Source organism: Meriones unguiculatus, chromosome 8 (genome assembly GCF_030254825.1).
Source record: "Meriones unguiculatus strain TT.TT164.6M chromosome 8, Bangor_MerUng_6.1, whole genome shotgun sequence".
NCBI lineage: Eukaryota > Metazoa > Chordata > Mammalia > Rodentia > Muridae > Meriones > Meriones unguiculatus.
In genome coordinates this window covers 101,384,961-101,400,413 of record NC_083356.1, presented here as the reverse complement: position 1 = coordinate 101,400,413, position 15,453 = coordinate 101,384,961, and the positions used below count along the sequence as shown (strand labels likewise).

General features: G+C 35.7%; 1 protein-coding gene across 3 annotated transcripts in view; it reads right to left on the bottom strand.

Annotated features, from left to right (window-relative positions):
• The window catches only part of Psmd14 (proteasome 26S subunit, non-ATPase 14), an 89,757-nt gene that overhangs the window by 29,362 nt on the left and 44,942 nt on the right, over positions 1-15,453 (bottom strand). For all 3 annotated transcript variants that reach the window (XM_021626235.2, XM_060390258.1, XM_060390257.1), the window contains 4 exons: positions 10,692-10,763; positions 10,341-10,460; positions 7,589-7,659; positions 6,496-6,646 (listed from right to left, as the gene is read on the bottom strand). In XM_021626235.2, the coding sequence (XP_021481910.1) occupies positions 6,496-6,646; positions 7,589-7,659; positions 10,341-10,460; positions 10,692-10,763 (414 nt within the window). The remainder of the gene's footprint in view (positions 1-6,495; positions 6,647-7,588; positions 7,660-10,340; positions 10,461-10,691; positions 10,764-15,453) is intronic.

The window sequence follows — 15,453 nt, the reverse complement described above, 5'->3', positions numbered from 1 at the left end:
CTTAGCCGGCGCCACCTTCCTCGCACCACCTTCCTCGTGTCTTTATCTAATACGGGTGTTTTCTCTAAATAAACCTGTCACATGTCTAATGGCATTTTGATATATGATCCCTACAGCATCCAACCTGTCACAGCTAACAAAGAATAGTACTATGAGGTAAACAGTGTGAAAAGTTATCCTAAGAACCAAATCATAATTATAAATCTGCTATCCTGAGACACCAGGTACATGAAAAAAAAAAAATGAAGATATTAAGAAGACACATTTTAAGATGTTTTTTCTTAGAAAAAGTCTTGATTAAAAACAGACTAACAGAATGTGGCTCAAACAATGCTATTCTTAAAAAAAATGTGATATAGTTACATCACACACACGCACGCACGCACGCACGCACGACCCCCTTCCCTTTCTTCCCACCAAACCCTCCCATGCATACGCCAGGCCTTTCCTCTCTTAAATGCATAGCCTTTTCCTTTGTTTTACACACACACACACACACACGTATGTGTGTATAATGACAAATGTCTAGAATCTTTCCTCACAAGTGACAAAAAGCACACTTAAATTGAGGTCTTGAAGGGACTTCTAATGAGCTTCAAGAGCCCATCACGTATAGGTTGCTGGTCTGATACCAACTCAGAGCGCCAATTGTCTCTGGTAGCTACAGTCAGCCTACACAAAATGAGAAAGTGATTGAAAAATGAGAAAGTGTAGATCTTCTTCTAGTATCAAACTGCGAAAATAAAACTGATGTTCCTATTAAGGGTCCATATAAAGTAGAAGATGAAAAATCCCCAGATACTAAAGACTAAGGTTTAATGGTGGTAGCATGGGCAGGTAAGGCCTCTATGTGCACTTACTGTACTATACCGTCATCTGTAAAGAAAATCAAATTATGTCCTTCAAACTACCATTACTCAAAGGCGACAACTAAATTCCTACATATAACTCGCCATTTTAAATTTTGCTTATTAATAGGTAGAAACAGTCTTTCCAAACCATTTCCCTTATCAAGAAGTAAACTGTAACTGATCATAACCAAAATCTCACCAGTTTATAAATGAGGAAACTAGGGTTTATAAAACTCAAGTAAATTAAATGTGATGCTGCAATGTATATGAGAAAGGACTATGATTTGTTCTGATATGGATGATAAAGCCAGGAGTACACTAAGCATTAGCAAGCTATGTGATACAATAACTACACTAACACAAAGGCTAGAAAAGATTGAATTTCACTTACACGGTAGCAGGGTTTAAGGCTCATTCAATCTACTACATAACAGTAGTTGGGGAAAACAATAAAGCCCACCAAGATGGCATAAAATACATACATAACAAAACTTAAAAAAACCCAAGAATGTATCTTTGTATACTATCTTATATATAGAAAAGCTATCATGGATTTTAAATCCCTATCATTAGGCTTGACAACATGCACTTTTTTCCTTACTACTGCTCAGTTTCAATGCGTACAGCACGTCTAGAAGCAGAGCAAGCTGAAAGTCTCACAGAACATTGTTTCATATAAAATAAAAAGTATACAGTAAGTCTAACTAGAATGTAAAGCATGGCAGTAAGCATGTTACTCCAATACTAAGAGTTAGTTATCCCTAACTATCAGTCTAACAACACCTGATGTCTTTGAAGAAATGTACCACTATAATCAATTCTACTCGTTTTAGGAAATTATAGTAACACATTATTAAGCCTCTGAAAACTAAGGCCTAGGTTCAGAAAGGAGCTAATATCAAATCAATATAATCTTAAAAATTAACATGTGATAGTGCAGGAAAGATTTACTAACTAAAGCCATTGTTTACCCACACAAAACTAAAAGTAAGAGGCACAGCTAACTCTATAGCATACATGCTAGAGTGGTCAGCATATGTGAATGGCTGAAGATAATTGGATAATTAGGGAAGTAATTTTAAACATAATCACACTACTGAAAATGAATAGCAAGTATTGTTAACACAGAAGCTTTTGATTAAGATAAATACTGCCTCTATATAACATCAATTCCTTAGTATTTTAAATCTAAAATTGCCCAATTGGCAATTGCTGCAGTGTTTGATAGGTATTCTCGTCATCTCTAAGTGTCATGAAACTTCAAGCTGATCAGTCCCACAGGCCAGAGTCCCAGTCAACCGTATCCTCTTCATTAATACACCCTGGAAAAATACTCTTGAAAATGTTATATGTTCACTAAAAGAAAATGAGCTGAAACCAAACGCTGAAATGCGGAGGGTCTCTTCTTTAGTAGCTGTTACCATCATCTTCTTAAGTGTTAGAAAGTTAAACAAGTTAGGGGTTAACTCGGACTTATTCTTAGTAAAATTTCCAGAAATATTTGCATTTTTTAAAAAGCTAGTTCTTACTTTTCACACTAATAAAGCACCATTTATCGCAGGGCAACTAAGAGCTATATATAGCAATATCACTATGTATATGTAATGCACACGTTCTAATCACTGTACTACCCCAAATATTCACAATACTGCAAAATGGATACACAAGTCCCTGTTTTAAAGACAAAAAAATGAAACTTCAAGAAAAATAGGTAACTTGTTTAAGGTCAGATTGTGACGGGATTTTAGGCGTGACCCAGCAATGCCTATGTTCTTCACTGTTTTATCATCTATCTTTACATACTTATTTTTTAATAAGAGATAAAAATAGAACTATTATTTAAGTAATTTAAAACTACCACCATCTTAAAATTAACATGAAATGTCAAAATTATATTTTCCCAACTCCTAAATGTATGAAAAAGGAAGCCTTTAAAATATTTATTTCATAATTCATTTTTCTTTTATTTGTTTTTATTCTCCAGTGTTCCATGTTTAGTAAAAAGATCTCGTTTTAAATTCTAGTATCTGTGGAAGAATGAAAATAGATCCAAGCCTAGTACTGTATTCGTTCTACATTCTTCCCACATGGCAGAAGGTTTTTCTGAGTGATGTCTTGTTCATCCAGCCTTCAATGTTCAGCCACAATTAACCTGCTTTTCTCACTGCATACAGCTAGCTAATTTCCTCTGCATTTACCATGTATTCTATCAAGGTAGACTTTATTATGTACTGGCAAATATGGGATCCTGATCTGTAATTAGATAAACATTCCATTTTCAAAATCTTGTTGATTTCTTGTCAGGTTAAATAAACATGTTTCAAGAAAACCCAGCCACTATTTATTTAGTTTAATGGTCATTAGTTTCTCCTAAGTTTTCAACAGAAAACATGCACTATAACTGCTAGAGTTAGTAGGCAGCATCTACGTTAACAGTGACCTAGTCAAGGAAAATTAATTTTCTAAATCATGATACTTTTTAAACAATATAAAAGTATACAACCAAGTTGTATGGTAGTTTTCAGATGTTGCTCAAAGTAACCCCACATGAAAGAAGTGTAGCAGTGTTACAGGGTGAATCAACTTCTAAAGCTAGTGTGCTGGATCAAGCCCTGCTGCAGGCTGGCTAAACAGCAAATTGGGAAAGAGGTTAGCACTGAGCCATCTGCAGCTCTGAGTATAAAGCATCTGGGTATGCTACTTTACAAATAAACTGGAAACTATAGCAGAATCTTGAAACTATTTCATTAAAAAGTTGAAATCAAGAGCTCACTGGTAATCTCTGAATTCACTTTCCCCTTGAATTCAAACAGCAAAAATTTTTCTCTTGTATCATTTAAAAATATTGGTGCTGTATCATACATCAAATGATAACGGATTCTTTATTATATAGTTTATTTTATAATTTATGGTGGTCTTACTGTTGGTCCTAGAGATGTCACCAAAGTACAAGGGAATAAACCTATCTAACATAAAATCAATAGAACACCTACAACATTGACAAAAACAACTCCTATATAGTACCTATATGCACAAAGGACTACCATGCATTATTGTTTAGAGTTAGAGAAAACTGAAGTTCCTTCCGTGACACAGGCTACAAGAAGCTGCACAGAGTCAACCTTATCACACTAACTTAAAAGTCTGTACAATGACCTCTGGTGCTCACTTTCCATTCCTGAGTTACTCTGGTTGAAAAGGACCTATAAAATTTAATATTCAAGAGCAAATAAAAAGATTCAGTGCCACCTAATTTTATAGTTGGATTTCTATGTTTCTTCTTGCCAGCAATAAAGACAGTAACAGTAGTGGTGCCTATCTAGGATTCAGTCCAAATAGTTATTACTTTAATATCTGGATATTATTCAATAAATTATAACACACTCAGTTCACCCTAAATGAAAACTGAGCTTACTAGAAATGAATTAAGATGACAAAGAATCCATACTTATCTCAAAAACATAGTTAATACTGGACCTTATAAACGTGAAAAGGTTTTCAAATGTACAGAATTCCAACTTTAGTTATTTACATATACACTGTCATTTTAACTCTTGATCTAATCACTCTTTTACTAAATATTGTGACAGTTTTGATAAATCACATACTGGGAAAGTACAATGCTATTCTTCATTTTTATAAATTTATATTCTTAAGTTTCAAAATTTAACTAAAATATCTCATCACAGATTCACTAGCAGTTAGCTTAATTTATAGTGTCACAGGGTCTTGACAGTTAAAGACCAGTAAGTTACAACCAAACTTAGATGCCATATAGATAGGCTACATACTGACAAAGACCTGGTCATTTCAGGTAATACAGATGTATGAATTTGAGTATTAATAGGCAACAAGGATCATAATAATGTAAAAGCATATTTTTAAAATATAAGAATATTTTATGACTTAATAAAACTAGGTAGGAATTCCTAAGACTTCATAAACTAAGTTTACATATCTTAAAAAATTACACAACACTGTCAAGTCTTATACTATAAATATAATTTTAAGTGTTATATTCATTTTTAATATGAATTACAACGAACTAGAACTAATGGAAATTCAAATTTACACAATACTTGAATGCAAGTTTTGAAGCTAAAACTGCTATTAAGAATTATGTTTCAGAGACAAGCCCTAATTATTGCTTGCAAATTACTGTGGTGAGAGCTTCAAACATTTTAATTCTCTATTTCTAGAATAATAATTATATTTAAATTATGTTACTGAAAAAGCACCTAAACATACAAAAATTATACTGTACTTTAGGTCATAAAGCTGGTAAGCAATAAAAATTTTCAACTCAGTCATTTCTATTAAGTAACAGCTTACTTAGTAAAAGAAAGGGCAAATAAATTGAAATACATGGGGATACAGTATACAAGCATTCAAAGTTATCTTAAATTGCCTAGTATATCAGTTGTTATTATTATTGTTTTGAGGGACAGTTTCTGCCTTTGAAATGCTGTATTACATCTCATAAGATCAAGTTTTAAAGAAGACCTCAATTTTTATACATCCTAATAATGCGGTATCCGAAAACACTCAATTTCAAATTTGTAGCACAAAGAATCTGTGTTTTAACAATCACATTTAGTTTGTTTCAGCTGCTGAATAGATGTAATGTAATCCACACCACTATCAAACTCTAGGTCTGAGATAACAAGCTAATATTTATTTCTAAGTGCTTTAAAAATTATTCATAAAACCTGCATAAAAAGGATTCCATGAGTGTATTGTGATTTTACTTTAACAATTATTCTGCACTACAATGGAAGTACATGCTCAAACAAGACACCTCAGCAGTATTTTAAAGCAGTAACCACCTAGCCAATTTCTGTATGTTCTGTAGTTTTTCTAATCCACTCTCCCTGTGGTTGAGCAAAATCGAATTGCCTCTCACATTTGCAGACAGCTCTGTGAAGGTGATAATAGAGCTGCACCCTGCTGTCATGAGGCAGGAAATAGGAAAATGGCATATGGGGCTAGAAAGAAAGAAATAAAAAAAGGGAAAGAAAGAACGAAAGAACGAACAAAAAAGAGAGAACTAAACAAGAACAAAAGAGATTTCAACAAAGAACAATACAACCCAATGTGCTCTGCAAGTTAACCTCTTTTCAGAATCAGTCAGCATATTTAATCATTCATCTGGGTCCTCACTCCACATATATGAATGTTTGATTATCAAGTCTTTGGGATAAGTTTTCATTGTCTAAAGTATTTGGAATATACAACTCCAGAATACACCCTTGATAATGTCTGAAAAACAAAGCCCTTTAAGATTTAACATTTTTAAGATGTGCTGGTATTTATTAAAATATTAGTAGAATGTATAAAGCAGGCTTTTAATATGGTTTAACATTCAAATTTATGAAATTTTTAAAATTAAGGATAAACATTCATTCACAATAATAGGAAACTAAAAATAAAATCCCTACATAATTTTTAAAATTGCTAATACCATGACATGCATATATGGACTTGCAAAATTTCAATGAAAAGCATTTGTGTGTGTGTGTGTGTGTGTGTGTGTGTGTGTGTGTGTGTGTATTTAGTTAAGAACACTTTCAAACATAAGGGGTTTTTATTACATGTTCACGTATGAAGTGGTGGAAGATGGCAATAAAGTTAGATCTGACTCTACCTTTCCTTTTACACTCTGAATGGGGTCCACAACCACTGCCACAGCTCTCTCCGACAAGGCTTCAAAGCTCTGCTGAGTGTTGATATCCACACCAGAAAGCCAACAGCCAAAGCCAGGGTGACTGTGATACCAACCAACAACCATCTCGGGCCTGAAACAAAGGGCACTCAGACTCAGAACACAGCAACGCATGATGAGAGGAGAGAAACAACACACTAACGGGGTAGAAATTAAGAAAAGATGAAAAACACACAGGTGTGAAAAAGCACCATTAGAAACTCTGAAATAGGACACCATATTATCCAGAAAACATGGAAATGAATAAGTGTGACAAAGGAGTGCTATCATTAAGAGATGCACATTAGCAGTGGTAGATAAGGCTTTCAGTTTTTCACCTTGTTACCACACTTTCTCAGAGCCAGTTTTTACCCTTTCAGCATTCAAGTAAATATCTACTCTTTAACTCCTTAGCTCTGGGAGCTGGATTTTCCAGGCACAGAGTACATTTTTTAACAATGGACACCAGGATCCACTGTTGTGAAAGGATTAAATATCAATTAAACCAGCAGTAGAACTAGGAACTCAGTCAAAAACCAATTTGCACTGCTCTGCTCAGCTGCTGAGCCTTTTGCTAACGTTAATTTTGAAGTTTTTTTCCACAGTAGAAGAATCTGAGCAAGAGAATTGACAACTATTGGGAGACTCAGTTTGAGGGGAGGGGGGGAAACACTTAGATTATACTGTCTTTAAAACTCATGTCTGCAAACATTTATTCAGACCGCATTCAGCTACAATTCTCAAATAGACAGACCATACCAGGTCTTTCGGTTACAAGTGAAGAGAAGGTAATTCTAAATGCTAAACAGAGGGACATAACAGCCCAAGCCAAGACTATTACATGAGAGCTGAGACTCTTAATACAAGGCAGTTTTCTGATTGGTAGACTTTTATTCAGGATGCCAAGAGGCACCACACAGACAAATCAACTACACTGATTTCTCCACTAGAAATGATGTTCAGAAATACCATTAACTTTAAGGTACATTTGCAAAATATTTATCGTTCATAAAAAATGATAGTGTAAAACACCTACCTTCCTGTTTGTTTCAGCATATCCAACATTTTGGCTTGGAACACTGGATCAACGGCTTCTACACTGACACCCTATATTATAAACAAAACAAAACACTTTTTTTGGATAACATTGGCAAAATAGAAAAATACTGTAAAAGAACAACAAAAACCTAACCCCAATTTTGTATTATTATTTTATAGGATTTGATACATGTATTTGATAGCTCCTCAAAGCACTGAATTCTAAGTCTTTTTTTTTTTTTTTTAATGTGCATTGGTGTTTTGGCTGTATGTATGTCTGTGTGAGAATGTCAGATCTTGGCATTACAGACAGTTGCAAGTTGGCATGTGGGTGCTGGGAATTGAACCTGGGTCCTCTGGAAGAGCAGTCAGTGTTCCCAACTACTGAACCATCTCTTCAGCCCCCTGAACAAAATTTCTAAAACTGCCAAGTGCCAAATTGCTGTGAATTAATGACTGAGACCGCATTTAGAGTATGAGACAAAAATAAAAGCTTATGGCTGTTGCTTCATATTTATCAGTAGTACCAAATAACTCACAAACTAAGATTTTTCGGTTATGCCTACTCATGGCACATACACCTAATACCATTCTCTAACAGGGTAAGAACTACAACTGTTCAGTTATTGTAGAACAGTATTTTATTCAATAATGTAAATAATTTTAAGAAGATAATTATATATCGCTTCATAAAAAAATAATCACAAAAACTCCTTATTGGACAGAGACCACATAATCAATTCTCTTAAATATTGCATTATTTTGCTAGTTTAGTCAAAACTATAATTTTAGCACACAGAATAAAAAGGATGTTTTAATAATATATTAATAAAATGTTAACAAAAAGGATGACCTGTTACAGGTCAGTGTCAATATAGCTATGAGGCTTTCCTCCGAAACGAGGAATCTGAGTTTAATCTGGCTAAGGAAACCAGTTTAACATAAGCACACTTCCTCCCCACCAGAGCAAAGAGCACACTGAAGTCCAATAATGAGGACATCCTTGGAAAGTCATGCACTTTGCTACTAGGCTGAAAACATCTTTTGGGGTTTTTGTTTTCATTATTTTAAAGAGAAGGCGAAGCAAGAGAGTAAAGAGGAGTGGAAGAGGGGCAGGATCCAGGGAGGAAGTAGAAGGGGGGAATATGTGGACACACTCTTTACAGAAGATTCTGCTGTCTCGAGCCAAAAGATTCTACTGCACGGAGTAAGGAGCAAAATGCCCTATCTTACACTGCCAAGCAAGCACATACATGGAAGCATCATAATAATGCATAAGATAATCCTGATTATCTACATAAGGGCTACCTATAAAAGAAGTTAATTTTTATGTAATTTATTATATTCTGATAGAGAAAGAAGATATAACAGCACACCAAGATTTAAATCTAAATATAAATTTGTGATTTAAATAGTGTTTCTATAACCATATAAACAGAAAGTAATGATAGCCAGAAAGACAAAACTATTCCAAATCTATTTACCAAAAACAAAACAATAAAACCCCACCTTATCTACAGAAGTATCGTAGATTTTCATAGTTTTATATTATCTGCAAATATGTTGCATACTATAGCAACTCCTCTACAGAAATCACTTGTTTCATAAATGTGTACATATACATAGCATCACTTAAATGTGTATAATTTGTTCCTTAACATGTACCTTATCACAGCAAGCTCCTAGGTAGGAGCCTCAAACAAGATGAGCAGCTTCACCTTAAAAGCCTCACCAGTCTCACCAATACTGCTACAGCAGAAGAAAAACCATCAGAGAAACACAAGAAACACTCGAGTGAGACTGGTACACATCATGTTTTGAAAAGTAGGTACAATTAATGCTGACAACTTTTGGTTTTGAGCCACATTTCATCTTGGGACCAATATGGCTTCAAAATGAGGATTCAAGAGAAGGATGACCTTGAATTCCTCATCTCCTTCCTCCACCTCTCAAGTGCTGGGATTCAAGAAATAAGGACTGTATTGGCTTTTATTACTTTTTTTTTCACATTATCTTTAAATCCAGCAGGACTTGGTGGCACCCATGTTTAATCCCAGCACTCCAACGCAGAGTCAGGAAGATCTTTGTCAATACGAGAGGACCCTGTTCTACACAGAGAATTTCAGGCCAGTAAGAGCTAAAGGGCAAGATTCTTATCTCAAACAAACAAAATGAACACCCAAAAAAACACCACATAAAAATACTCAAACAAAAAAGTCTAAATGCACTACTTCCTGTAAAAACGTACTGTTGTGAATAAAAGGCAAAGAAAGCAGCATTACCACTAAAAAGAAGACACTTTAAACAGGGTAGTAGACTGCTTTCAAAATTCACATTTTACTACTTAACAACTGAAAGTCATTCACTACTACATACAGTTCATTTAAAACACTGACTTCAAAACAACAGAAAGCTACAGGAGGATTAACTTACATGTATTTAAATTTTATATAGTTCCTAAAAACTCTGATCAATATTCAGAGTAAGTAGAGCAACTCTTTTTTAAATCTAGCTTGTTTGGCTTTCTAAACGAAAGAATAAGGAATTTAGTACTCTACCATCATTTGGTTTATAAGAGTTCATAGTGCAGTTAAAAGACTAATCATTTAATTCAATACAAGATATTATTTGTATTATTACTCTTATGATTGCTGCCTCCTACTGTGAAGAAAAAAAAAACGAGATTAAAGTTATTCTGAATTAAAAAGAAAAAAAAGAGACAAGAAGCAGCCAACGTAAGTACTACTCACAGTTCCTGACTGTGGCATAGCGAATACATCAATCACTCTGACGGTGTAATCATCAACAAATTCACCAAGCATTAGACCCATAACTTCCATAGGAACTCCAGCACGGCCATGTTTTAACATCTGTAAAGAGGAAGATATGGGGACACAAAGCACATTTATTTGAAATCTTGACACCCACACTGCCAAATAACCTATTTTGCTTCTGTGGAAATAAAAGCCCATTTTATATCTTTACCCTAAATAATACTTATGTAATATTTATGCTTGGGCGAATTAAGGTGATAAATATACCAATGTAAAAGAGGGAATGCAAAGGAGGCTCTAAAGCAAGTAACTCCATTACTTACTTACCTTTAGCAATGCCAAGGAAGAGATATAAACTTGTTCTGCTGTGTCCACGGCCGGAGCATCTGTAGGTGGACCCTAGAAATAAGTCCATCAATTACTATAATACACAGAATATAGGAGTTAGAGTTAAGGTTACGTGTGAAATAAACTTGATTATCCAATTACAATGCAAATAAACAATCATTAAAACATGAAGGCAACAGTTAAAAACTCAGTATCCTAACAACTTTTCAACGGACATAAACTTTACTTCCACAGTGCTCATCTACCTTGGTTACAAAATAATGACTGTAACATCTGTTTCCTCTATATTACAATATAATATAATCTGAATGACAAATCCTGTTTGACTAGCTTGATAAACCAAAGGATCAACAAAAACAGCAAACCCTCTGAGCTTCTTCAGCTTTAGCTACAGACAGCATGCAGATTAGGGATATGGGAACACTTTGCAGATTCATAGATACAGTGGGAGGGAAGGTGGAAGAAGACTAAAATCCCTAGGTGAAAAAGCTGTGAACAACATACTCTCTGCACTTGCCTAATGAAGTTGTTCCTTCCCCACACAACAAATTTAGCACAACCACCTCAGCTGTGAAGAAACTAGATAAGGTAGGTAGCTGCCATGAAAATACTTCCAATAACTTAACTGACCACTGCCTTTACTACTATGATGGGCTAATGAACTGACTAAGTTTCTCCCCAAAAGATCCTATTTATTTGCAAAAAGAAACAAATCTCTATTGGTTGTCACAGTGGGTGCATAGAGCAACTTGTGATCTTTACCCTCAAGGTACCATCACCCAGCAGCCAGTGAATACAATTCGAAGCCAAGCAGTACAAATCACTTAATTTTTTCTTTTCTTTTTTTTTTTTTTTCTTTGATACTGGGCAGTCTAGAACATAGTTTCTTTTTATTTCTTAATTATTTTCATTTATTCTTCTCTCATGTATTACATACCAACTGCAGCTTTCCCTCCCTCCTCTCCTCTCAGTTCCTCCCCTAACCTAGGTCCACTCCGCCTCTGTTTCCCTTCAGGAAAGAACAGGCCGCCCAGGGATATCAACCAAACATGGCATGTCAAATTGCATCAAGATTAGGCACAAACCCCCATAACAAGGCTGGACAAAGCAGCCCAGTAGGAGAAAAAGGATCCCAACTGTAGGCAATGGAGTCAAAAACAGCCCTGCTCCCATTGTCAGGAGTCCCACAAGAACACCAAGCTATACAACCATAACATATATACAGATGACCTAGATAATCAGATCCATGCAGTCCCCTGGCTGTCACTTCAGTCTCTGTGAGCCCCTAGGAGCTTAGTTGAGTCTGGGGGTCGTGTTCTTGCAGTGTCCTTTTCCCCTGTTTCCTACAATCCTAACCCTCTTCCTCAGGATTCCCAAGCTTTGCCTAATATCTGACTCTCTACACCATGTTAAACATGTTACCCATTGACGTTCTCTTGTTTTTATGTGCTTACTTGTTGAAAATAAGGAACTGCTTTATGCATAGTCCATCAACAATCTGCATGTATTTCCGTTTATACACTAAACTTGTCACCTTTGAGGGCATTAAAAAGTCTCACAATATTCACTGGAAGCATTAAGCATACCCAGTTCCCAAGTGCAAATTCTCCACTTAATGAATACAGTTTCACTGTTTCTTTTAAATAGACTCTCAAAATGAAAATGTAATGGAAAGCTCAAGTACTTTTTGTTGAAGTTATAGAAGTTTTGATAATCTAATTTGTTCACCTAGCAAAGAAACTTATGGAAGTGGGGCTGGAGAGATGGCTCGGCGGTTAAGAGCACTGGCTGCTCTTTCAGAGGACCCACATTCACACACACAGGCCCACACCTGTTTGTAGCCCCACTTCTGGCCTCCGAAGGCATTGCACATACATGGTGCACACGCATGCAGGCAGGCAAAACCACCCTATACATAAAATAAAACCAAATAAATCTTTAATAAAAACTTTAAAGAAAGGTTAAGAAAAAACTGAAGACTGTGCCAAGGGAGATGGGAAGATACGTGTGTGGTTATACTTTAGCCATACTCAAGTTATTTCTTGGACATCGAACAACTTTAAAAAGTGCACGTGTCACCTGTAGATATTAAAATAGAGCCTTTTTAAATTTGCCAGAAAATAAGTACTAAAAAAAAGAAAAAGAGACCACGTTTTTACCAAAACATATCGCTGACAGAATCCAGAAACTCTTTCAGTCATCAATGAAAGAAAACTCTGCCTTTGTTGGGCATTGTATACAATCAGTACTTAGCAAAGTATCTGGCACACAGCAAGAACTCAGTAATATTTGCTTTTAAAAAAAGAATCAATAAAGGTGGTACTGAAAGCTAATCGAACTGAGAAGAAAATCTTCCAACAGTTATTTGTGAGAGGAAGCAAGCACATGCACATAAAGAGAGATTTAGCTTCTCTTACAATCTATTCTCTTAGGGCCTAGAATTATTCTACAGAAATCCCTGTGTTAGGAAAAACTATGCCCCTCACTCTCTTTTGGTATAAGCACTGTCTGTAGTTTTGCTCTCTCCTCTCTCTGCCTCTCCCCAACTCTCCCTGCCCTCCTTTTCCCTCTTCTCTCCCTTCCTTCAAGGTCTTGCTAATCGATCCAGGTAGGTTTCAAAGCCATCACCGTCCTGACTGCTCAAGAGTGGCCTCTCTATTTTATCTCTGGATCCTGTTAGTCAGTGACTGAAACTCCTGTGGGCTGTGGGAGAACTGGAAAGAAGTAAAGAGGGGCTGGTAGCAGTTATATGTACAGAGAGACAGGAAAAAGGAGAGGGAGAAGAAACATCTTCTCTCTCTAGGTTACAGTGTATTTACACACTCACCTGTTCTGAAGGAAACTCAATGACACATTAAAGAGGAGACCTCACTAAAGACCCTGGAAACTGAATTCAGTGAAAAATGTAAAAACTTAAACAGCTTAACAACAAAGATGACTTGTTTAACCCTCAAGAGGGGAAAAATATGGAATTATAGACAATCTACAACTAGTGTCTTTTGGAAAATAGTTCTGTGGTCCAGCATACTGATTCACAACTCAAAAGTCATCCAACTATTACTATAACAAACAACATTTAAGAAAATCTCTCTGTAAGCAATATAGCAAAAAATCTCTCTTTGTAATATAGCACTGGAGGAGAGACAAGATGTAAAAAGAATTAAAGTTACACAATAAACAGCAAAATAACATTATCGTAGGCTCAATACAGTGACACAGAATACAATAGTCTATGTATTATTTCAATTACAAATGAAGAGGGCTCATTGGTAACTGTTCCAGAAATACAGACCTGAAAGATGTCTAAGGTAACTGCTTAAAAATTAAAGTACACTCTGGCCTCCGAAGTCCCTGGGAGAAGGGAGGGGTGGAGCAACCAAGGCTGACTGGAGAGCCACGGAAGAATACAGGACAGAGGTGCACTCCAGCTTTGCTGAAGGCTGCCGTGGGAAGCTGTGGGTCCCAGGACCGCAGCTCCGCATAGCAACACCTGTACTTCTGTTTTTAGAAACAGAACAGGGGGGCTAGAGAGATGGCTCAGCAATTAAGAGCATTGGCTGCTCTTCCTAGAGGTCCTGAGTTCAATTCCCAGCAACCACATCGTGGCTCACAACCATCTATAACGGGATCTGATGCCGTCTTCTGGCATGCAGGCATCCATGCAAATAATGCAATTATATATACATAAGTAAATAAATATTAAGAAAAAGAAAAAAGAAACAGAATAGGATTGTTAAGTGTACTGCAAGAGTCAGTACACTGGACAGGAAAAATGTTTCTCCTATGGCCACCCAAACAAAACAAAACAAAACAAACCCCCCGCCCACAAACACACAAAAGAAAAAAATTTAAATACTAAACGATATAAAGTAAGATGAAATAAACTTTTCGAACAAATAAATAACTACCAGGCACATGTACCTCCAAATGGGTTAAGTAGAAATTCATGTATATATTGCTTAAAAGTAATAAAGCAAACACTAAGAAAGTCAGTCAACAAAAACTTGACTTAGCTGAATGCTTAGGATCTTTCAGAACATCTGCAGTCTAAACTAGTTAAGCACCCATAGTCCAAAATTCCAAACTGCTAATAACCTGATTTTTTTTTTTTTTTTAATGCTTTACCATTTGACTTCAAAACCTTCTGAAGATTGGGTCTGGGATGCACAGATAGGCCTAACTATCTCTGTAAAAGCTGCAGTGTCTGCTACGGGTCACCTGGCTTGTGCTCCTTTACTGCAACAGAGTTCACTGCACAATATTCTGAAATCAATTGAATAGTATGTATTTACAGTTTGTTTTTCAGATCAAAAGTGACATTCATCCAGTCCTCTTTTCTGTTAAATTTATTAGGTTTTGCTAACAAAAATGAAGAATTTATAAAATAATCCAATTTTATCCTGTTTTATGTATACATTAAAATTTCCTGGTATTTAAAATTGCAAGAGTTGACTATTAAAACATTTGATTGCAAAGTAACTTTGGAGGTGACTGGTGCAAGTTTTCAATCAGCTATTTGTAAGTCAGGGTTTCTCTACCTTGAACCTAGCCACACTTCTATACGCCGCAGACAGCACTTCATTAGCTTCCCAAACTGTCACTGCAGAACTGAACATATTCTCTCTTCTTTGCTTCTTCTTACCACGCTTAAAATAAGAGCACGTAAAACTATATTTGCTATTAGTGTTAACCAAATGGATTAAAGAATTACATTAAAAAATAAAATCAAAGCATGGCAAAA